This window comes from Urocitellus parryii, chromosome 10 (genome assembly GCF_045843805.1).
Source record: "Urocitellus parryii isolate mUroPar1 chromosome 10, mUroPar1.hap1, whole genome shotgun sequence".
Lineage (NCBI taxonomy): Eukaryota > Metazoa > Chordata > Mammalia > Rodentia > Sciuridae > Urocitellus > Urocitellus parryii.
The window spans coordinates 65,385,794-65,411,533 of record NC_135540.1 but is presented as its reverse complement, the minus strand read 5'-3'; the positions used below and the strand labels follow the sequence as shown (position 1 = coordinate 65,411,533).

General features: G+C 37.1%; 1 protein-coding gene across 1 annotated transcript in view; it reads left to right on the top strand.

The window, feature by feature from the left end:
* The window catches only part of LOC113175545 (protein transport protein Sec24D-like), a 99,288-nt gene extending 83,209 nt beyond the window's left edge, over positions 1–16,079 (top strand). The window contains 1 exon segment of the mRNA XM_077803116.1: positions 15,030–16,079. Within this exon segment, the coding sequence (XP_077659242.1) occupies positions 15,030–16,079 (1,050 nt within the window).
* Positions 16,080–25,740: the final 9,661 nt, after the last annotated feature.

Here is a 25,740-nt window from a genome sequence, read left to right as displayed (position 1 = left end):
GAATGGAAATCTAGATGGAAAGCAAAAAATTTATGCTGGCAGCTTGAAACTTCACACACTCTATCAGTTCTTCATTAGCATTGTATGGATTGTTTCTTGCAGAAAATGCCAAAAGCTGAAGCACATAATAAAAAGTTTATCCAAGAGCAGTCTATAAGAAAACAGGGAAATACCCAGTTGTTGAATTCCTCCTTCAATTGTTTGGTCAGAATTCTTTGATTTGGCACAGGAATTTATCTTGTACTAGCTCACTATGCTCCCCGTATTCGGAATGCCAAGTATCAATTGTTCTCAAAACAGGTTAGGTTTAGTGTCAGACTGTGTGTTAGTTTGAGGGCTAGGGTTACAAACTGGTTTTATAGTTAGAGTTAGTTTTTATATACCTTCGTTGATACTGGGCAGGATTCAACTTTTACCTATCCTAACTATGCTGACCAAGTTTATGCCATCTATGTGCAATTATTCACTGTCAGGAACAGTTTGCATTTTCAGGTTTCCCTGCATTTTGACTTTTATAGGTGAATGGAAATTGAGCTCAAAATCAAACAGGGTTTTAGCTTGTTTCTTGAAACGTCACACCCTAAATCAGTTCTCAGAATGTATTGTATTGTTTCTTTCTTGTTGAAGTAGCCCCCAAGCTAAAGCATGAAAAAACGACTGTATCTGAGATCACTCTTTGAAAAAGCAAGGAAAAAAATCCATTTATTGAAATATGTAACCAATACTAACAAAGATGTTGTGTCCACCGAGAACTAAAAAATAATTATTAAAAATTCTCTCTCTCTCCTCTCTCACTCTCTCTTTATTTAAAAAAAAATGAAATATGTAACCAAAATATTTAGTCAGATTTCTTTGATTCTGCAGAGAAACCATCTGTTTACTGGCCCCACTATGCTCCATACTTTTGAGGTTCCTAGAATCAATGATTCTCTCAACAGTTTAGGGATAGCCTTATGGTTAGGGTTAGGGTTAAGGCCAGGGTTACAGCTAGTGTTAGCGTTTGAGTTAGTTTTGGGCTACTTTCTTTGATACTGGGCAGGATTCATGTTTTACCTATCCTAAATATGCTCATCAGGTATGGGCCTTCTCGGTGCAAATGTTCAATGTCAGGAACAGTTTGTATTTTTAGTTATCACTGCATTTTGACTTTTGGGTGAATGGAAATCCACCTGAAAATCAAACAGGGTTTGTGGTAGCTGCTTGAAACTTCACACATTCAATCAGTTCTCCATGAGCATTGTCTGATTTGTTTCCACTAGAAGAGGCTCAAAGCTGAATCACAAATTTACCTAAGAACACTCTACCAAGAAAAAAAAAAAACATAAAATACCCAGTTACTGAAATTCTTCCCTATTTTTTTGGTCAAATTTCTTTGATAAACACAGGAATTCATCATCCCAAATTTTTAAACTCCAATGATAAATAGTTCACTCAACAGCTTAGGGATAGTGTCAGGATTTGTGTTAGTTTTAGAGCTAAGGTACAAGCTTGTGTTATGGTTAGAGTTAGTTTTTGTCTAGTTTCCTTGATACTGGGCAGGATTAATCTCTTACGTATCCTAACTCTGCTTGCCAACTTTAGGCCATCTAGGTGCAAGTGTTTCCTGTCAGAAACAGTTTGTATTTTCAGGTTTCACAGGATTTTGACCTATACACATGACAGAAATCCAACAGGGTTTAAGCTTCCTGATTGAAACTGGCTTGTGATTGAAACTTCACTCACTCAATTAGTTCTCAGGATGCATTGCCTTATTTCATTCATGTTTAAGTAGCCCTATGCTGATGCATGCAAAAACAACTTAATCTGAGAATATTCTGTGAAAAAACAGGAAAATATTCATTCACCAAAATACCTAACAAAATTATTTAATCAGTTGTTTTTTGATATTGCACATGATTCATCTGTTTGATGGCTCCATTATGCTCCACAATTTTGGGTCTGCTCACATCTACATTTCTGTAAACAGTTTACAGATAGGGTTATGTTTAGGGTTAGGTGTATGGGTAGATTTAGTGTTAGGGTTAGAGTTAGTTTTAGCCTAATTTCTTTGGTACTGGGCAGATTTCACCTTTTCCCTTGTCTAATATGCTCGCCAAGTTTGGGCCTTCTAGGTGCAACTTTTTTTTTTTTTAAAGAGAGAGTGAGAGAGGAGAGAGAGACAGACAGAGAGACTTTTTAATATTTATTTTTTAGTTCTCGGCGGACACAACATCTTTGTTAGTATGTGGTGCTGAGGATCGAACCCGGGCCGCACGCATGCCAGGCGAGCGCGCTACCGCTTGAGCCACATCCCCAGCCCTAGGTGCAACTTTTCACTGTCAGAAACAGTTTGTATTTTCAGGTATTAATGCATTTTGATCTGTATGGGTGAATGCAAATCCAGCTGGAAATCAAACATGGTTTGTGCTAGCTGCTTGAAAATTCACAAACTCTATCAGTTCTCTGTCATCATTGTCTGTTGTTTTCTTGTAGAAGAGGGCCAAAGTGGAAGCATACAGAAACAAGTTTTTCCAAGAGCACTCTTTAAGACAACATGGAAATACCAAATTACTGAAATTCCTCCCACAATGGTTTGGTCAGATTTTTTTTTTTTTTATAAGGGAAGGAATATATCTGCTTGTTAGCTCACTAGGTTCCCCATGTTTGGAATTACAAGGGTCAATGAATCTCTAGACAAGTTAGGGTTAGTGTCAGGTTTGTGTTAGTTTTAGGGCAAAGGTTAAAAACTTGTGTTATGGTTAGAGTTGATTTTTTTCTAGTTCTTTTGATACTTGGCAGGATTCATCTTTTACCTATCCTAACTATGCTTGCCAAGTTTCGGCTATCTATGTGCAAGTATTCCCTGTCAGGAAAAGTTTGTATTTTCAGGTTTAACTGCATTTTGACAAATACAGGTGATGGAAGTAGAGATGAAAATCCAATATTGTTTATGGTTGCTGCTTGAAACTTTACACACTCAATCAGGTCTCAGAATTCATTGTCTTGTTTCTTTCTTGTTAAAGTAGAAAAAAGCTGAAGAATGGAAAACAACTTAATCTAAGTATGATAAAATATCATAAATTTTATCACTGTATGATAAAAGCAGGAAAATACACAATTACTGAAATACCTAACCAAATTATTTAGTCAGATGTCTTTGACACTGCACAGGATTCATCAGTTTGCTGGCCCCACTCTGCTCCACCCTTTTGGAACTCCTAGAATCAACAGTTCTCTAAATAGTTTAGGGTTAGGGTTAGGATTGCAGTTAGTGTTAGGGCTAGGGTTAGATATACTGTTAGGGTTAGTGTTAGTTTGAGGCTAATTTCTTTGACTATGGGCAGGTTTCATAATTTACCTAGCCTAACTATTCTTGCCATGTTTAGGCATTCTAGGTAAAACTGTTCTCTGTCAGGAACAGTTTTTATTTTCAGGTAGCAATGCATTTTGACCTATATAGGTGAATGGAAATCCAGGTGAAAATCAAACAGGGTTTTTCCTACCTGCTTGAAACTACACACACACACTCAGATCTCCATAAGCATTGTCTGTTTTTTTTTTTTTTTTTTCTTGTAGAGGAAGCCACAACTTGAAGCACACAAAAACAAGTTTATCCAAGAGCATTGTATAAGAAAAGAGGAAAATAAGGAGTTATTGAAATTCCTTCCTCTATTGTTTGATCAGATTTTTTGATAAGGTGCAGGAGTTCATCTTTATGATAGCCCAATAAGTTTCCCAAGATTGGGACTCCATGGGTCAATTGTTCTCTAAACCCAGGTTAGGGTTTCTGTCAGGGTTTGTGTTAGTTTTAGGTCTAAGGTTAGAGGCTTGTGTTATGGTTAGAGTTAATTTTTGTCCAGTTTATTTGATACTGGGTAGGATTTACCTTTTACCTATCCTAGTTATTCTTGGTAAGTTATTCCCATCTAGGTGCAAGTGTTCACTGTCAGGAACAGTTTGCATTTTTAGATTTCACTGCAATTTGGTCTATACAGGTGATGGATATGAAGATGGACATTGAACAGAGTTTGTTCTTATTCCTTGAAACTTCACACACTCAATCTGGTCTCACAATCCTTTTTTGTGATTCTTTCTTGTTGAAGTACCAAAGAGCTGAAGCATGCAAAAACAACTTAATCTGAGAATACTCTATGATAAAAGCAGGAAAATACACATTTACTGAAATACATAACCAAATTATTTAGTCAGATGTCTTTGATACTGCAAAGGATTCATATGTTTACTAATGCCACTATGCTTTATATTTTTGGAGCTACTAGTGTTATAGTTAAAGCTTCATTCCAGGATTTTATAAACTGACTCCCAGACCACTCATGTATAATCGAATCAAGCTTTATTGAAGCACTCCGGTGGCGGCTGACCAGAACTTAAATCTGTTCCCCTGATTAGCCCTGATCAATTGCAAGGGCACTCCTGATAAGCCTGAAAACCATAAAAGGGAAGTTCAGGGGTTCTAGCCAATGCAAGCAAGTCAGGTTCCAGAAGCTGGACAGAGCAGTCAAGTGGAGGGAAGCCTAACCAATCACAGTTATCCCAATCACCCCAGTTACAGAAACAGAGCCCCGTTATCCTAGTTACAGAAACAATACCCCATTAGGTAGTTTTGTGTTCTTAAAGGTTTCCATAGCAAAAGAAAAAGAACATCTTGCCCCAGCCATGTCTCTTCTACTTGGCATGGCTGTTTCACAGGATGAAATTATGAAACAAAATGGAGTCTCATTTGCTCCTACTATCACATTCCCCACTGGTCTTAGTAGGTTTGATGTCAATCTTGCACATCATTAGGCCTCAGTTTCTTTTTTGTCCTCCTGTGTCTAAGGGACTTTATTGTGCTCGCAAGACCATAAATCTGACCTCACCTACAATCTTTTGTATGATTTAGGAGGGTTTTTAAGTGGCAGGGTCCTAGAGTAATACCAATGAGGAGAAGAACTTGGGGCCCAACCCCAGTGAAATGATGGTAGTCAAAGAAAGGGACCAAGAAATAGGTTTTAGAACCAATTACCTGAAGTTTAAATTTATATCTATTTGACGTCTGAGGGACTTAAAATTTTTAGAGCCTGTAATAAAGTTTCCCAAAGCTGTAGATACCAGCCAGGAGGGGAACTAAAATGGGGGTAGCCAGTCTATGTTGATAAATCAGTGGGGCCTGACGTTTTAGTAAGTCCAGGTGTTCTATTTCCTTTACTCCATCAAAATAGTAGGTTACATAGTTTAGAGTTATTGACAGTTTGGAGATTTAATCAAGGAGTTCAAAGTGGGACCCGGGAAGCACAATTTTTGGTGAACAGGGAGTTGTTCCTTTTAAAATCTGGGTTGTGGAAGCAAGTGTCTCTTTCTGGGAGATCACCCAGTGTAATCTTGGGAGTCGTTTTTCAGTTATGTCCTTCTGAGATAGACATATTGGCGAACATCTATATTGACCATAAGTTTTCCTCTAATATTAGGGAACTCCAATTGCCATAAGGGAAAAGGGTGATGACCGTTCTTGACACTTCCAGCTGAAAGGGGGTGAAGTGCAGTGGGCAAGCAGTTTGGAGTCCCTTTTTAGAAACTGAGTGGGTCAAGAAGTCCATGGTAAAAAATCTGGTTCAGGAAGAACAGGATGTAAATTCACCTGGGTGGGAACTTCTATGAGAGAAACAAAAAGACATGAGTGCTGAACTAAGATTAATAAAAAATATCAGTTTTAGCATCTGGAATCTGTCCATGAATATCATGAAAATGTAAGAAATTAATAATGGTTTACCAGGAGGTGGAATACCTGAGAAATTGTCCCCATAACAAGGCCTAACAAAGCCTAATAAGGCACTTTTTTTAGGGAACATAAATCTTTAACATTGTCAGAATTTTCAGGAATGTAGACACAACATTTAGTTAAATAAGTTAATGTCATCTGACTTTGGTAAAAATACCTTTTTGGCATGACCTCTGTGTTCAGTAAAGATTCCTTTGTTACTTAGGGATAGATAATTATATTAATAAACATTGATTACATCTACCTGTGTAGGAAGTTAGGAAGATCTGTAGGCCTTAAACTGACAAAACTTCTGGCAGTTTTTTATTGATAGTTATCAGGCATTTTGCCTAAGAATTTTTCTTTTGTTGTTTCCACTTACTTATTTTGGGGTATGCTAACACTAGTGTACATTTTAAGTTACATTAAAATAACTTTTTTTTTTCTTTTTAAATATCCAGGAATGACTGTGCTTTGGTTTTAACTGTTTTTGTTAGTTGTTTAAGACCAAGCTGGTAAAACTGACCTTGTTCCTATCTATTGGTAAGAGTCAGCTGAGTTTCCTTGGAGAACACTCTTGGGGAACTTGTGAGCAGAATTTTAGCTCTGTTTGTGTCATCTGCATTAGGATGGGTCAAGGTCTTGATGACCATACGGCTTCCCTTGGAAGCATCAGGCATGTCTAGCTTTTTCAATGACCCTCCTCTTTTGCAGCATGTACACTCATTGATTTTCTGTTCTCCAGAGGTCTCATTAATCTCCCTTATCGGGAGGTTATGTGGCCTGGAGTTTCAAAGCTTTTTCCCCTGTCCTGGGTTCAGGCTGACTTAGAGGGCAAGAGCCAAATATTGGTTTCTTTGGCCCCTTTATTATAAACTTAATAATTAAATTTGGCCTTAAACATCCAGAAAGTCAGTTTTACCAGATTTAAAGAAAGAATGCTGGGCTTTAACTTTAATGTAGATGGGTTAGAGAGAGAAGATGTGTGGGGAGGGGAGGGGGGATAGTAGAGGATAGGAAAGGTAGCAGAATACAACAGTTACTAATATGGCATTATGTAAAAATGTGGATGTGTAACCAATGTGATTCTGCAATCTTTCTAATGTTTTGAACAACCAATAAAAAAAAAGAAGACAAAAAATTTCTTATTTTATTTATTAATTTATGTAATGCTGAAGATCTGCCTGAAGGCAGAATATGACATCTTAGCATCTACTGTTTGATGCAATCACTGTACACCAACAAGGCAGCTTGCAGACCCAGAGACCCCATTAGATTTTGGCTATCAAATCTCTCTCTTTCCAGTTCCTTCTCTCTTGCTCTCTCCTTTTTCTTTCACTTTCTCTCATTCACCCTCTCACTTTTTCCCTCTTTTTTCCTCTCTCTCTCTCTCTCTCTCTCTCTCTCTCTCTCTCTCTCTCTCTCTCTTTGTGTTTTATCAAACACTGTCAGGGTAAAGGTCTCTTGGTTGCTCTAAGTGTAGTGGTAACTATTTTTAGTTATAATGAAAATACAAAGTGAAATTAACAGTAGTAAAAACATATTTTGGTTGTATATAATTTTGATCCTTGCCTGAGTAATACATTATATTTTCTATTGGAGATCACAGTAATCTTTCCAATAAATTAATCTTTGAATGTAACTTTAAATTAACTGAAATCTGGCCTACTTGAAGTTAATTTGACATGCTGAAAGGTGGGAGGCACAGCCTTCTCTCAGGTAATGCAATGCTCTTCACAATCTTAGGTAAAGTGTTTTAGTTCTAAAGATAATCTGTGTCTTTCTTTTTAGATCTCATTTTATAAAGTTTACATATATTGTTTTCTGACTCAGTATGAATGTTAGCTATCACAATATGACATGCATCTGAAACAGTAATTAAGGAAAGGCTGAGAGCCCTTAACATTTTTTTATCCGTGATTTTTTAAATCAAATAGATAAGTCTCCCATTACTTTTTAAAATATTTTTTTTTAAATTTTATATTTTAGGGGCTGGAGATGTGGCTCAGCGGTAGCGCGCTCGCCTGGCATGCGTGCGGCTCGGGTTCGATCCTCAGCACCACATACCAACAAAGATGTTGTGTCTGCCGAGAACTAAAAAATAAATATTAAAAAATTCTCTCTCTCTCTCTCTCTCTCTCTCTCTCTCTCTCTCTCTCTCTCCTCTCTCACTCTCTCTTTAAAAAAAAATAAAATAAAATTTTATATTTTAGTGTAAAAGGTAACATAAAATTTTGTTACAAAACATAAAATAATATAAATAAATCCCCAGTAAAATTTATTATCTTTATAAGTTTAAATTACCATTTCAGACAACTTTAGTTTGGATAATACAAGCTTGATAAAATGTTTATTTAAACCTTTTACCTTAAAGACTTTTATACCTGAAAGATAAGAACAAATTTGAACTGTAAAGAAGAGTAATGTACCACACTTTTATTGATTTTTTTTATTAACCAAGGTTAGCATTTAAAGGAAAATCTAGACTTTGTAATGTAGGACAATACTTTAAAATAACAGTTGTTGTTTGGCCACAGAAGGACAAACCTTAATTTCTCCAAGATTACTTGTTCTAGGGAATAAAATTTAGCAGAAATAATGTAATTAATATTTTTCGAAGTTTGTGTCATTGTAACATATAAATATATCAGTACATTATTATTTGTCCTTAGGAAACTACCTTGAATAGTTTTAAATATTTGTGTTACATATATAACCAACTTAGTTACATATAAACCTATTAATATTTGTCTTTTATTTATAGACCTTTATATTACTTAATTAGACACTTTTGTTATTTACTTAGATATTTTACCACATAAAGGCTTTTTTACCTGGAAACGTTTTTTATTAAATATATTTTTATTTTTAGAACTGTTTAATAATTTTTAAACCATAGATCCTTTTTTGTTTGTACCTTGAAATAACCCTTATAAATTTTTGAATTTAGATAAATTACCATTTTAATAAGATGAAATATTTGTTATTTACAGTACTTTAGTTGAAATACAGTTGAAATCGCTTGACTTTTGTATGTAGAATTATACCTTTTGGGACTTTGTAATTTATAATAACCCTGTTTTTATAATAACACAAAATAATTTCAAATTTGTTTTAGTTTACCAATTTATGAAAACACCAACATTGTTTAACTCTTTTACCTTATGGAATTTGAGGAGTTAAGAGTACTTGATATTATATTTAACAGTTAGCATTTTAGCTTTGTAAACTAATTAGATGTCTCTAACAAACACATCCTTGATTAGTTTCATATACGTTTAGATAAAATTTACATATCTTATTTTAAAAAACAATGTATCAGACAAGTGCATTGAATAGTATTAGTAATCTTTTGTGTGTTGTTCAATAAAAATTTTAGAGACAATGGATGTCAGACACTTTATAGACATTAACATTTTAATAGCTGTTTAATCATCTGGAAACAAAACTGTGCATTAGTAACTTTAAAGACATTTGTACTTTTATTTATTTCCCAATTTAAATTGAACCTTTTAAATTATATTAACCAATATATTTGGATCCATTTTTTAAAAATGTTAATTTATGGGCTCATATGTCATTTTTCTCTACCAAATATATGTAAACATGGCAATACATGTAGACAGACAGTACACAGGTGCACCCACACAAAGCAAACAGACAAACAAAAGCCTTGTAGCTTATTTTTTAAAAAAAACCTATTAGATTGAGAGTTAACCCTTGTAAATTGGCCTTAGAATAAAGCAGAGTGTAATCAGAAAAGCATATTAACCTAGGAATAATGGATCAAAATTAGAAGTTTAACAAATATAGAATTTTAAAAGGTTTCTGACCTTTTTCCTGAGGTGGTCCTGTTCATGAAAACTGAAAATAGTTGAGGGAACATAGACAAATGAAGGGGGCTTATTTCTCCCTGGAGGAACTTCCCAAAGATGCAGCTTCAATGGTCTCCTTGGGAGAGTCCCCCAGGTTCGGGTACCATTCTCAACTGGTTTTTCTGGTTTCTTGGATAGCAGCCACCAACTTTTATCTTGACATTGAAAAATCTTTAGATTTTTTTTAATAGTTGGGAGTTATACATGCTTGCAAATACTGAGAGGCAAAAGCTAAATTTTCTAGACAAAATTATGCTTTTTGTTATACAATTTAGGAATAGTAATCTTATAAAACACTTTAGTTTTAATCTATCCTGTATAGGAACTGACATGATTTACCCAGTTGGCCACCTGACCCAGTTCCTAAATGAAGACAATCTCTAGAATGCTTTTTTCTTTTTACCTTTAGCTTTTACTTTTGACAATTCTTTTAGTCCAGTTGGCAGCACTTTACATTTTAATGCAAGCTATAGTGAGCACAGTTATAACTGTTTTAACCATTTTTACCCAATAGAAACAAACTGAGGTAGAAATTAACATAGAACACAAAACAAACCAACAGAGAAAGTCCTGAAAATTGTTAAGAAAACAATTAAAGGTGTCCAGGTAGAGATCTCTGTAGCGCTTTCTTGTCCCATGATGTCAGTGGAGCAAAGGAGTCCTGGTGAAAGAAGAGCAGTTATGAGAACAAGAAAAGGGCCCACACACAATACATGGACAGATTAACACAAGACAAACGGCCAGCAAACAGACACAGAACAAATGACAAACAGCAAGAAGACTCTGGAGAAACGACAAACAGCAGAACAGATACAGGACAAGCAACAATCGCTGAGACCACAAAGGGAGACCTCTAATGGGGCAGAGACCACGCAAACAGAACAAAAGGCTGGTGAACTGACACTGGACAAATGACAAAAAGCAGAAGACACTGGAGAAATGACAAACAGCAGAACAGACACAGGACAAGCAACAATCGCTGAGGTCACACAAGAAGACCTCTTATGGGGCACAGACCACATCTTGTCCTGCACCCAGACAGATGAGGCCTCCCAGGGAATCCTCCAGTGGGCCTCAGATACAGAGAGATGAGGTCACACAGGGAGACCTCCAGGGAGACAGTGACAACGTCTCGTCCTGTCCTGGGGAAGATGTAAGTGACTGCATCCAATATGACCTTTTTCCTCACGAAGAGTCCACTCAACAGAACTGACAGGCCAGCAGGAGTCTTTCCAGAGCGTCCTAGAATGGATTGGAGGCATCCTCAGAGTGAGGCTGAGGAATGTCTCTCAGGAGCTCCCCTCTACTCCAGGAACAAGATCCAAAGGACCGTTGTTAGAGGCTAATTTGGGTTGAGGGTAGGGAATAAATGAATCCAGGGTGAGCCCCCAGATGTTATAGTTAAAACTTCCTCCCAGGGTTTCATAAACTGACTTCCAGACCACTCACGTATAATCAATCAAGACTTTTTTGAAGCACACCAGTAGCCACTGACCAGAACATAAAGCTATTCCCCTGATCAGCCCTGAACAATTGCAAGGGCACTCATTATAAGCCTGAAAATCACAAAAGGATGTTCAGGGGGTCTAGCCAATGCAAGCAAGCCAGGTTGTGAGACAGTGCAGTCAAGCAGAGGGAAGCCTAACCAATGAGAGTTAGCCCAGACACCCCAGTTACAGAAATAGGGCACCATTACCCTAGTTACAGAAAAAATATCCCATTAGGTAATTTTGTGTTCTTTAAGGTTTCTATAGCAAAAGGAAAAGAATATCTTGCCCCAGCCATGACTCTTCTACTTGGCATGGTTGTTTTACACGATGAAATCATAAAACAACATAGAGTCACATTTGCTCCTACTATCACACTAGGATCAATATTTGTTTCAACAGTTTACTAATAGGGTAAGAGTTACCATTAGGGTTAGGGCAAGGTTTACAGCTAAAGTTAGGGTTAGAGGTTTTTTTTTTTTTTTTTTTTTTTTGAGCCTTTTTTGGACACTGGGTAATATTCAACTTGTACCTAGGCTAAATATGCTTACCAAGATTGTTCCTTCTACATGCAACTCTTCAATGTCAGGAACAGTTTATTTTTAGGTTTCACTGCAATTTGACCTATATGGGTGATGGAAACTGAGCTGGAAATTGAAAAGTGTTTGTTCTAGCTGCTTGAAACTTCACACACTCAATAAGTTGTCTTTGAGCATTGTCTGATTTGTTTAATGTAGAAGAGGCCTAAAGCTAAAGCACACAAAACAAGTTTATCTAAGAACGCTCTACAAGAAAACAGAAAATTCCCAGTTACTGACATTCTTCCCATAATTTTTTGTCAGATTTCTTTAATAAAGCACAAGAATTCAGCTATTTGATAGATCACTAGCTCCCCAAAGTTTGAACCTCCAATGATAAATGCTTCTCTAAACAGGTTAGGGGTAGTGTCAGGATTTGTGTTAGTTTTAGAGATAAGGTACAAGCTTGGGTTATGATTAGAGTAAGTTTTGGTCTAGTGTCTTTGATACTGGGCAGGATTTATTTGTTACCTATTCTAACTATGCTTACCAAGTTTGGGCCATCTAGGTGCAAGTTTGTTTTTCTATCAGGAACAGTTTGTATTTTCAGGTTTCACAGCATTTTGACCCATACAGATGATGGAAATTGAACAGTGTTTGTGCATCCTGCTTGAAACTTCACAGACTCAAACAGGTCTCAGGATGCATTGCCTTGTTACTTTCATATGAAACACCCCTAAGCTGATGCATGCAAAAACAACTTAATTTGAGAATACTCTATGAAAAAAAAAAAACAGGAAAATATTCATTTACTGATATACCTAACAAAATTACTTAGTAGAATGTTTTTGATATTGCACAGGTTTTATGTGTTTGCTGGCCTCACTATGCTCCAAACTATTGAGAGTGCTCGTATCAACAGTTGTCTAAATATTTTAGGGATAGTGTTAGGGTTAGGTTTAGGTTTAGGGCTATGGGTAGATTTATGGTTAGTGTTATAGTTAGTTTTGGCCTAATTTCTTTGATACTCAACAGGTTTCACATTTTCCCTTGCCTAACTATACTCGACAACATTGGGCCTTCTGTGTGTAACACTTCACTCTCAGGAATAATTTGTATTTTCAGGTATCAATGCATTTTGACCTATATGGGTGAATGCAAATACAGTTGGAAATCAAACATGATTTCTGCTAGCTGCTTGAAAGTTCACACACTCTGTCAGTTCTCTGTAATCATTGTCTGTATTTTTTTTTCTTGTAGAAGAGACCCAAAGTGGAAGCACACAGAAACAAGATTTTTTCAAGAGCACTCTCTAAGACAACATGGAAATACCAAGTTACTGAAATTCCTCCCCCAGTTGTTTTGTCAGATTTTTTTTGATAAGGGGCAGGAATACATCTGCTTGTTATCCCACTAAGTTCCCCAAGTTTGGGATTCCAAGGGTCAATGATTCTCTAAACTGGTTAGAGTTAGTGTCAGGTTTGTGTTAGTATTAGGGCAAAGGTTAAAAACTTGTGTTATGGTTAGAGTTAGTTTTTTTTTTCCTAGTTTCTTTGATACTGGGAAGGATCCATCTTTTCCATATTCTAACTATGCTCACCAAGTTTGGGACATCTATGTGCCAGTATTCACAGTCAGGAAAAGTTTGTATTTTCAGGATTAATTGCATTTTGACAAATACAGGTGATGGAAATAGAGATGGAAATCCAATAGTGTTTATGGTTGCTGCATGAAACTTCACACATTCAATCATATCTCAGAAAGCATTGACTTGTTTCTTTCTGGTTAAAGTAGAAAAAAGTTGAAGCATTGAAAGCAGCTTAATCTGAGAACACTCTATGATAAAAGCAGGAAAATACACATTTACTGAAACGCCTAACCAAATTATTTAGTCAGATGTCTTAGATACTACACAGGATTCATCTGTTTGCTGGACCCGCTATGCTCCACCATTTTGGAACTCCTAGGATCAACAGTTCCCTAAACAGTTTAGGGATAGGGTTAAGGTTGGGGTTAGAATTAGGGCTAGGGTTGGATTTAGTGTTCAGGTTACTATTAGTTTTAGGCTAATTTCTTTGATTATGGGCAGGTTTCATCATTTACCTAGCCTAACTATTCTTGCCATGTTTAGTCATTCTAGGTGAAACTGTTCGCTGTCAGGAACAGTTTGTATTTTCACAATTCACCATGACCTACATGGGTGAATGGAAATCCAGGTGGAAATCAAACAGGGTTTCTGCTACCTGCTTGAAACTACACACACACACACACAATCAGTTCCCCATAAGCATTGTCTGTTTTTTGTTTGTTTGTTTGTTTGTTGTTTACCTTATAGAAAGGGCCAAAACCTGAAGCACACAAAAAACAAGTTTATCCAAGAGTACTGTATAAGAAAACAGGGAAATAAGCAGTTATTGAAATTTTTCCCTGTATTATTTGGTCAGGTTTTTTTTTTTTTTGATAAGGTGCAGGAGTTCATCTATTTGATAGCCCACTAGGTTCCCAAAGATTGGGACTCCAAGGACCAATGTGTCTCTAAACAGGTTATGTTTAGTGTCAGGGTATGTGTTAGTTTTAGATCTAAGGTAACATGCTTGAATTATGGATAGAGTTAGTTTTTGTCTAGTTTCCTTGATATTTGGGAAGAATTTACCTTTTACCTTTCGTATTTATGCTTGCAAAGTTAGGCCCATCTAGGTGCAAGTGTTTGCTGTCAGGAACAGTTTGTATTTTTAGGTTTCACTGCAATTGGGCCTATAAAAGTGATGGATATCAAGATGGAAGAGTTTGTGCTTACTCCTTAAAATTTTATACACTCAATCAGGTTTCAGAATGCATTTTCGTGATTCTTTCTTGTTGAAGTACCAAAGAGCTGAAGCATGCAAAATAAGTTAATCTGAGATCCCTCTATGATAAAAGCAGCAAAATACACATTTGCTGAAATACCTAACCAAATTATTTTTTCAGATGTCATTGATACTGCAATGGATTCATCTGTTTGCTGCCTAACTATGCTCTACGTTTTTGGAACTACTTGAATCAATGTTTTCTTTCAACAGTTTAGTAATAGGATAAGAATTACAGTTAGGGTTAGGGCAAGGTTTACAGCTAATGTTAGGGTTATAGTTTGTTTCTGGCCATTTTCTTTGACACTGGGTAATATTCAACTTGTACCTAGACTAAATATGCTCGCCATAATTGTGCCTTCAACGTGAAACTCTTCACTGTGAGGAACAGTTGTATTTTCAGGTTTCACTGCAATTTGACCTATATGGGAGGTGAGAATAGATCTGGAATTTGAAAAGTTTTTGTTCTAGCTGCTTGAAACTTCACACACTCAATCAGTTGTCCATGAGCATTTTCTGATTTGTTTTATGTACAAGAGGCCTAAAGCTGAAGCACATAAAACAAGTTTATCCATGTGGATGTGGCCTCCTTGGGCCTTGTTCCTCTGCTCACCGGGAGAACTCTTTACAAGTACAGCAATTTCCAGATGCACTTGGATAGCCAGCAGTTCCTGAATGACCTCAGAAGTGACGTGGAGAAGAAAATAGGCTTTGATGCCATCATGTGGGTGTGGACCAGCACAGGTTTCAGAGCCACAGACTTCTTTGGTGGGGTCTTCATGAACAACACCACAGACGTGGAGATGGCTGCCCTGGACTGTGACAAGGCTGTGACGGTGGAGTTCAAGCATGACGACAGACTCAGTGAGGACAGTGGTGCCCTGATCCAGTGTGCTGTGCTTTACACCACCATCGGGGGTCAGCGGAGACTTCGGATTCACAACCTCGGCTTAAACTGCAGCTCCCAGCTAGCAGATCTTTACAAGAGCTGTGAGACGGATGCCCTCATCAACTTCTTTGCCAAGTCAGCTTTTAAAGAAGTTCTACACCAGCCTTTGAAAGTCATCCAGGAAATCCTAGTTAATCAGACTGCACACATGTTGGTGTGTTATCGCAAGAACTGTGCCAGCCCGTCTGCAGAGTGCCAGCTCATTCTACCAGACTCCATGAAGATATTGCCGGTGTACATGAACTCCCTGTTGAAAAGCTGTGTGCTGCTCAGCAGACCAGACACCCCTACGGAAGAGCGGGCCTTCCAGAGGCAGGTGGTCATGACCATGGGAGTGGCCGACTCCCAGCTCTTCTTCTACCCACAGTTCCTGCCAATCCACACCTTGGATGTCAAGAGCACAGCCTTACCTGCTGCTGTCCGCTGCTCCGAGTCCCGCCTCTCAGAAGGAGGGATCTTCCTTCTGGCCAACGCTGTGAACATGTTCTTGTGGTTGGGAGTGAGCAGCCCACTATAGCTGATCCAAGGGATTTTTAATGTGCCATCTTTTGCACATGTCAGTACAGATATGACTGTGCTGCCTGAGGTGGGAAGCCCACACTCTCAACAGCTCTGGATGATCATGGGTGTTATCCAGCAGAAGAGGCCGTATTCCATGAAGGCGTGAAACTGAGGTAAACTGAACTAATGAACAGCCTGCTGCCTCCAGCGTGCATCTGGGTGAACACTGGCCCATCGCACCTACTGTGGTTTATTTTAAGGACAGGACCTGGAGGTGGCTGATGTGGTCACATATGGGCGACTTGAGCGAGCCATGCCTTCTACTGAGAGGGCACCTGGGAAGCTGGGGAGGCCCGTGTGACCATTTCCACATTCTGTCCCACTCCATAAGACCATGTACCCCAGTAGACTCACAAGGAAGGAAAAACAATGGGTGTTGCCCCTTGTTGTGGGGGTGAGCCCTTGAGGAGCCCACCCACCACTTCCTGAACCCACACAAGAATGGGCAGTTCACCTTTGCAGAGCCTCTGGGCTGGAGCAGGGGAAGTTCAATCCTGGTGCTCTGTGCCCCCTCAAAACAAGTTTATGCTTGTCAAATTTGGGCCACCTAGGTGCAAGGGTTTCCTGTCAGGAACAGGTTGTATTTTCAGGTTTCACAGGATTTTAACCCATACACGTGATGGAAATCCAACAGGGTCTGTGCTTGCTGATTGAAACATCACAGACTCAATCAGGTCTCAGCATGCATTGCTTTGTTTCTTTCATTTTTAAGCAGCCCTAAACTGATGCATGCAAAACAACTAAATCCAACAATATTCTATTAAAAAACAAGAAAATATTCATTTACTGAAATACCTAACAAAATTATTTAGTCAGATATTTTTGATATTTCACAGGATTCATCTGTTTGATGGCCCCACTATGGTCCACACTTTTGGCACTGCTCGAATCAACATATCTCTAAACAGTTTAGGTATAGGGTTAGGGTTATGGTTAGAGCTACGGGTAGATTTAGTGTTAGGGTTAGAGTTCCTTTTGGCCTAACTTCTTTGATACTGGAGAGGTTTCACCTTTTCCCTTGCCTAACTATGCTCGCCAAGTTTGGGCCTTCTAGGTGCAACTCTTTTCTGTCAGGAACAGTTTGTATTTTCAGGTATCAATGCATTTTAACCTATGTGGGTGAATGGAATTCAAGCTGGAAATCAAACAGGGTTTGTGCTAGCTGCTTGAAATTTTACACACTCTATCAGTTCTCCATAATCATTGTCTGTTTTTTTTTTTCTTGTAGAAGAGAACAAAAGCAGAAGCACACAGAAACAAGATTTTCCAAGAGCACTCTCTAAGCCAATATGGAAATACCAAGCTACTGAAATTCCTTCCCCAATTGTTTGGTCAAATTATTTTGATAAGGGGAAGGAATACATCTGCTTGTTAGCCCACAAGGTTCTCCATGCTTGTGATTCCAAGGGTTAATTATTATCTAAACAGGTTAGGGTTAGTTTCAGATTTGTGTTATTTTTATGGCAGAGGTTACAATCTTGTGTTATGGTGAGAACTAGTTTTTATCTAGTTTCTTTGATAATGGGCAAGATTCTTCTTTTACCTATCCTAATTCTGCTCACCAAGTTTGGCCATCTATGTGCCAGTATTCACTGTCAGGAAAAGTTTGTATTTTCAAGTTTCACTGCATTTTGACAAATACAGATGATGGAAATAAATATGGAAATCCAATAGGGTTTGTGTTTCCTGCTTGAAACTTTACACACTCAATCAGGTCTCAGAAAGCATTGTCTTGTTTCTTTCTTGTTGAAGTATAAAAAATCTGAAGCATGCAAAGACAACTTAATCTGAGAACACTGTATGATAAAAGCAGAAAAATACACTTACTGTAATACCTAATAAAATTATTTAGTCAGATGTGTTTGATACTGCACAAGATTCATCTGTTTTCTGGCCCAACTATGTTCCATCCTTTTAGAACTCCTAGGATAAATGGTTCTATAAACAGTTTAAAGATAGGATTAGGATTGCCATTACTGTTAAGGCTAGGGTTAGATGTAGTATTAGGGTTAGTGTTAGTTTTGGGCTAATTTCTTTGATAATGGGCAAGTTTCATAGTTTACCTAGCCTAACTATTCATGCCATGTTTAAGCATTCTAGGTGAAACTGTTCACTGTCAGGAACAGTTTTTATTTTCAGTTATCAATGCACTTTGACCCATATGGGGGAATGGAAACCAGGTGGAAATCAAACAGGGTTTTTTTTCTCTCTGTTTGAAACTACACACACACACACACACACACACACACACACACACACACTCAGATCTCCATAAGCATTGTCTGTTTTTTTTTTTTTTTTTTCTTGTAGAAGAAGCCCAAACCGGAAGCACACAAAAACAAGTTTATCCAAGAGCACTGTATAAGAAAACAGGGAAATAAGCAATTATTGTAATTCTTCCCTCTATTTTTTGGTAAGATTTTTGTGATAAGGTAAAGGAGTTCATCTGTTTAATAGCCCACTAGGTTCCCCAAGATTGGGACTCCAAGGGTCAATGGTTCTCTAAACAGTTTACATTTAGTGTCAGGGTTTGTTTTAGTTTTGGTCTAAGGTTATAGACTTGTGTTATGGTTAGAGTGAGTTTTTGCCTAGTTTCTTTATTACTGAGCAGGATTTACCTTTTACCTATCCTAATTATGCTTGCTAAGTTAGGCCCCTCTAGGTGCAAGTGTTCACTGTCAGGAACAGTTTGTATTTTTAGGTTTCATTGCAGTTGGGTCTATAAGGGTGATGGATATCAAGATGGAAATCGAACAGAGTTTGTGCTTATTCCTTGAAAATTCACACACTCAATCATGTCTCAGAATGTATTTTTGTGATTCTATCTTGTTGAAGTACTAAACAGATGAAGCATACAAAAATAACTTAATCTGAGAAGACTCTATGATAAAAGCAGAAAAAATATACACTTACTGAAATATCTAACCAAATTATTTAGTCAGATGTCTTTGATACTGCAAATGATTCATCTGTTTGCTAAACCCACTATGCTCTATGTTTTTGGAACTACTAGGATCAATGTTTTGTTCAACAGTTTAGTAATAGGGTAAGAATTATGGTTAACGTTAGGGCAAGATTTACAGCTAATGTTAGGGTTAGTATTTGTTTTGGAACAATTTCTTTAACAATGGGCAATATTCAACTTGTATCTAGCCTAAATAGGCTAACCAGGATTATGCCTTCTACGGGCAACTCTTCGCTGTCAGGAACAGTTGTATTTTTAGGTTTCACTGCAATTTGGCCTATATGAGTCAAGGAAATTGAGCTGGAATTTGAAAAGTTTTGTTTCTAGATGCTTGAAACTTTACACACTCAATCAGTTGTCAATGAGCATTGTCTGAGTTGTTTTATGTACAAGAGGCCTAAAGCTGAAGCACACAAAACAAGTTTATCCAAGAACACCCTTCAAGAAAACTGAATATACCCAGTTACTGAAATTCCTCTCCTTATTTTTTGGTCAGATTACTTTAATAAAGGGCAGGAATTCATCTGTTTCATATATCATAAGCTTCCCAATGTTTGAAACTCCAATGATAACTGGTTCTCTAAAAAGGTTAGGGTTAGTGTCAGGATTTGTTAGTTTTAGAGCTAAGGTTATAAGCTTGTATTATGGTTACAGTTAGTTTTTGTCTAGTCTCATTGATAGTGGACAGAATTCATCTGTTACCTACCCTAACTACGCTCACCAAGTTGGGCCATCAAGGTGCAAGTGTTTCCTATCAGGAACAGTTTGTATTTTCAGGTTTCACAGCACCATACAGGATATGGAATATGACCCATACAGGATATGGAAATTGAACATGATTTGTGATTGCTGCTTGAAACTTCACACACTCAATCAGGTCTCAGGTTGCATTGTCTTCCATGTTGAAGCAGCCCTAAACTGATACATGCAAAAACAACATAATCCTAGAATACTCTATGAAAAAAATGATGAAAATATTCATTTACTGAAATACCTAACAAATTTATTTAGTCAGATGTTTTTGATATTGCACAGGATTCAAATGTTCGCAGACCCCAACATGCTCCACACTTTTGGAACTGTTCATATCAACATTTCTCTAAACAGTTTAGAGGTAGTGTTAGGATTAGGGTTAGTGTGATGGGTAGATTTATCATTAGTGTTAGAGTTAATTTTGGCCTAATTTTGTTGATACTGGGCAGGTTTCACATTTTTCCATTGCGTAACTCTGCCCGCCAAGTTCAGGCATTCCAGGTGCAACTCTTTGCTCTCAGGAACAGTTTGTATTTTCAGGTATCAATGCATTTTGACCTATATGGGTGAATGGAAATCGAGGTGGCAATCAAGCAGGGTTTGTGCTAGCTGCTTGAAACTCCATGCACACAATCAGTTTTTCATAAGCATTATCTTTTTTTTTTTTTCTTGTAGAAGAAGCCAAAAGCTGAAGCACACAAAACCAATTTTATCCAAGAGCTCTATATAAGATAAGAAGAAAAAAAGAAGTTACTGAAATTCCTCCCTCTATTGTTTGGTCAGATTTTTTTGATAAGGTGCAGGAGTTCATCTGTTTGGTAGCCAACTAGATTCCCCAATATTGGGACTCCAAGGATCAATGGTTCTCTAAACAGGTTGAGGTTAGCATCAGGGTTTGTGTTAGTTTTAAGTCTAAGGTTACTAGCTTGTGTTGTGTTTAGAGTTAGTTTTTGTCTAGTTTCTTTGATACGGGACAGGATTTACTTTTTACCTATCTTAATTATGTTTGCCAAGTTAGGCCCATGTAGATTCAAGTGCTCTCTGTCAGGAACAGTTTGTATTTTTTTGTTTGTTTGTTTCACTGCAATTTGGTCTATATGGGTGATGGATACCAAGATGGAAATCAACAGAGTTTGTGCTTACTCCTTGAAACTGCACACACTCAATCAAGTCTCATAATGCATTTTCATTATTCTTTTTTGTTGAAGTACCAAAGAGCTGAAGCATGCAAAAATAACTTAATCTGAGTACACTCTATGATAACAGCAAACATATACAAATTTACTGAAATAACTCACCAAATTATGTAATCAAATGTCTTTGATACTGCAAAGGATTCATCTGTTTGCTGACCTCACTATGTTCTACACTTTTGGGACTACCAGATCAATGAGTTATACTTGAGTGTGTGAAGCTTCAAACAGCTAGCTCACACCTTGTTTGATTTCCAGCTACATATCCATTCAGCCATTCCAGTCATAATGCAGTGATACCTGAACATACAAACTGTTAGTGACAGTAAACCATTGCACCTAGAATGTCCAAACTTTGCGAGCATATTTAGGCTAGGTAAAATGTGAATCCAGCCCAGTGTCAAGGAAATTAGCCAAATCTAACTCTAAACCTAACACTAGCTCTAACCCTAAACCTTATCCTGAACTTAACCCTAACACTCTCCCTACGCTGTTTAAGGAACCATTGACCCTAGGAGTCCCAAAAGTGTGAAGCGTAGTGGGGCCAGAGAACAGATTAATCCTGTGATGTATTAAAGATATCTGACTAAATAATTTGGTAAGGTATTCCATTAATTTTGTATTTTCCTCTTTTTTCATAGATTGCTCTCAGGAAATAGTTGTTTTTGTGTGCTTTAGCTTAGAGCTACTTCAACAAGAAAGAAACAAGACAATGCATACTGAGACCTGATTGAAAGTGTAAACTTTCAAGCAGCAAATACAGAACCTATTTGATTTTCAGCTTGATTTCAATTAATGCTTATAAGTCAAAATGCACTGAAACTTAAAAATTCAAATTTTTTTCTGACAGTGAACATTTGCACCTAGAAGGTCCAAAATTGGAGAGCATAGTTAGCTTAGGAAAAAATTAATCCTGCACAGTATCAAAGAAACAAGACAAAAACTGCCTCTAACCATTACAAAACTTTCACCCTAGTCCTAAAACTAACACAAACCCTGACAATAACCCAAACTTGTTTTGGGAACCATTCATCCTTGGAGTCCCAAAATTGGAGAGTCTAATGGGATAGCAAATAGATGAATTCCTGTACTTTATCAAAGAAATCTCTCTAAAGAATTGTGGAAGCAATATAATTAAATTGGTATTTCCAAGTTTATATATATAGTGCTCTTGGATAAACTTGTTAATATGTGCTTTTTGGGGTTCTTCTACAAGAATCAAACCAGACAATGCTCACAGAGAATTTATTGAGTGTGTGAAGTTTTATGTAGCTAAGACAAACCCTGTTTTACTTCAGGTTTAATTCCCATTCACGCATAGAGTTCCAAATGCAGTGAAACCTGAAAATACAAATGGTTTCTGAGAGTGAACAGTTGCACCTAGAAGGCCCAAACATGGCGAGCATACTTAGCATAAGCAAAAGATGAATCCTGCTCAGAAATTAGCTCAAAATTATTTCTAACCCTAACACTAGCTCCGAACATTGTTTGTGCTTGCTGCTTGGAACATCACACATTCAATCATGTCTCAGTATACATTGACTCAGTATACATGTCTCAGTATACATTTTGTTTCTTGTTGAAGTAGCTCTATGCTGAAGCATGCATAAACAAATTAATCAAAGAACAGTCTATGAAATACAGAGAAATACATATTTTCTGAAATACCTAACCAAATTATTTAGTCAGATGTCTTTGCTACTGCACAGAATTCAGCTGTTCACTGACTGCACTCTGCTCCATAATTTTGGAACTTCTTGGTTCAATGGTTCTCTAAAATGTTTAGAGATAATTAGTGATAGGTTTAGGATTAGGGCTAGGGTTAGAGATAAGCATGAGTCTGAGAGTTAGGTTTTCTAATTCGTTTTATACTGGTCAGGTTCATTTTTTCCGTAGCCTAACAATGCTCACTAAGTTTTGGCCTTCGAGGTAAAACTGTTCACTGTCAGGAACAGTGTATATTTTCAGATATCCCTGCATTTTGACTTACATGAATTAATGGAAATTCACCTGGAAATCTAACAGGGTTTGTTCTAGCTGATTGAAACTTTAAACACTCAGTCAGTTCTCCATGAATATTGTCTGGTTTGCTTTTTGTAGAAGAGGCCCAAAGCTGAAGCACACAAAAACAAGTTTAATCCAATAGCACTCTATAAGAAAACAGAGAAATGTCCAGTTACTGAAATTTCTCCCCCAATTGTTTGGTCAGTTTTTTATAGGGTGCAGGAATTCATCTGTTAGCTAGCTCACTAGGCTCCCCACGTTTGGGACTCCAATTAATAGTTCTCTAAATAGGTTAGGGTTAGTTTCAGGGTTTGTGTTACTTTAAGGCTAATGTTACAAGCTTGTGTTATGGTTAAATTCAGTTTTTGTCCAGTTTCTCTGATAATTGGCAGGAATCATCTTTAACCTACCCAAACTATGCTTGCAAAGTTTGATCCATCTAGGTGCAAGTGTTTGCTGTCAAGAACTGTGTATTTTCAGGTTTCCCTGCATTTTGACCTATAAAGGTGATAGAAATTGAACTGAATATTGAACAGGATTTGTGCATACTGCTTGAAACTTCAGACATTCAATCAGGTCTCAGAATGCATTGTCTTGTTTCTTTCCTATTGAAGTAGCCCTAAGATGAAGCGTGCAAACACAATAATCTTAGAACTCTCTGTGGAAAAAAGAAAAAAAAAAAAAAACAGAAACATACCTATTTACTGAAATACCTAACCAAATTATTTAGTCAGATGTGTTTGATTCAGCTCAGGATTTATCATTTTTCTGGATCCACTCTGCTTCACACTTTTGGTACTTCTAAAATCAATGGTTCTCTAAACAGTTTATTGATAGGGTTAGAGGTATGGTTAGGTTTAGGTCTGTAGTTAGAGCTAGTGATAGGGTTGGAGTTGGTTTGGAGCCAGTTTCTTTTATACTGGGCAGGATTCAATGTTTACCAAAATAAACTTTGCTCATCATGTTTGGGTCTTCTATGTTCAACTCTTCCCTGTCAGGAAAAGTTTGTGTTTTCAGTAATCACTGCTTTTTGACATATATGGGTGAATGGGAATTTACCTGGAAATCAAACAGGGTTTCTGCTAGATGCTTGAAACTTTACATACTCAATCAATTCTCCATGTTCATTGTCTGCTTTGTTTCTTGTAGAAGAGGCCCAAAGGTGAAGCACACAAAAACCAGTTTATTCAAGAGCACTCTATAAGAAAACAGGGAAATATATAGTTACTGAATTTCCTCCCTCAACTCTTTGGTCATATTTCTTTGAAAAGGCACAGGAATTCATTTGTTTGATATCACACTTGTCTCCTCAAGTTTGATACTCCAAGGGTCAAATGTTCTCTAAACGGTTTAGGGTTAATTTCAGGGTTTGTGTTTGTTTTAGGGCTCCAGGGAAAAGCTTGTGTTATGGTTAGAGTTAGTTGTTGTCTAGTTTTTTTGATAGTGGGAAGGATTCATCTTTTACCTATCCTAACTATGTTTGACAAGTTTAGGCCATAGAGTTCAAGACTTCACCTTCTGGAACAGTTTATATTTTCAGTTTTTACTGCCTTTTTAATATAAGAGGGAATGGAAATTGAACTGGAAATCAAAGAGGGTTTGTGCTTGCTGCTTGAAACTTTAAACACTCAATCAGGTCTCAGAATGTATTGTGTTGTTTGTTTCTTGTTGAAGTAGCCCTAAGCTGAAGCATCCAAAAACAACTTAATTCAAGAACAGTATATGAAAAAAAAAAACAGAAAAATACACATTCACTGAAATAACCTAAACAAATAATTTAGTCAGTTGTCTTTGTTACTGCACAAGATTCATCTTTTTGCAGGCCCCACTATGCTCCACACTTTTGTAACTTCTAGAATTAATAGTTATCTAAACAGTTTAGGGGTAGTAGTAGGGTTAGGTTTTGGTTCTGGCTTGGGTTAGAGATAGTATTAGGGTTAGAGTTAGTTTGAGGCCAATTTCTTTGATACAGGGCTGTTACATAAGTTTTTTGCCTAAGTATGCTCAAAAAGTTTGGGCATTCTGGGTTCAAATGTTCACTGTCAGGAACAGTTTGTACTTTTAGGTATCACTACATTTTTACCTATATGGGTGAATGGAAATCCAGTTGGAAATAAAACCAGATTTGTGCTAAGTGCTTGAAACTTCACACACTCAATCAGTTCTCAATCAACATTGCCTTTTTTTCTTGTAGAAGAGGCTCAAAGCTGAAGCACACAAAACCAAGTTTATCCAAGAGCACTGTATTAGAAAACTGGGAATTACACAGTTACTGAAATTTCTTCCCCAATTGTTTATTTATATTTCTTTGATAAGCACAGGAATTCCACTGTTTCCTAGCCCACTAGGTTTCCCAAGATTGAAAATCCAAGGATCAATGGTTCTCTAAACAGGTTATGGTAAAGGTCAGTGTTTGTGTTAGTTTTAGGGCTAGGATTACAATCTTGTGTTGTGGTTAGAGTTAGTTTTTGTCTACTTTCTTTGATACTAGGCAGTATTTATCTTTTTCCTATACTAAATATGCTCTCCAAGTTTAGGGCATCTAGGTGCAAGTGTTCACTCTCAGCAACAGTTTTTATTTTCAGGTTTCACTACATTTTGACCTATTAGAGTGAAGGGAAATTGAGCTGGATATCAAACAGGGTTTGTGCTTGCTATTTGAAACTTCACACACTCCATCAGGTCTCAGTATACATTGTCTTCTTTCTTTCTTTTTTAAGTAGCACTATGCTGAAGCCTGTTAAAACAACTTAATCTGAGGGCACTATATGAAAAACAGAAAAATACGCATTTACTGAAATACCTAACCAAATTATTTAGTTACGTGTTTTTCATGCTTCAAAGGATTCATC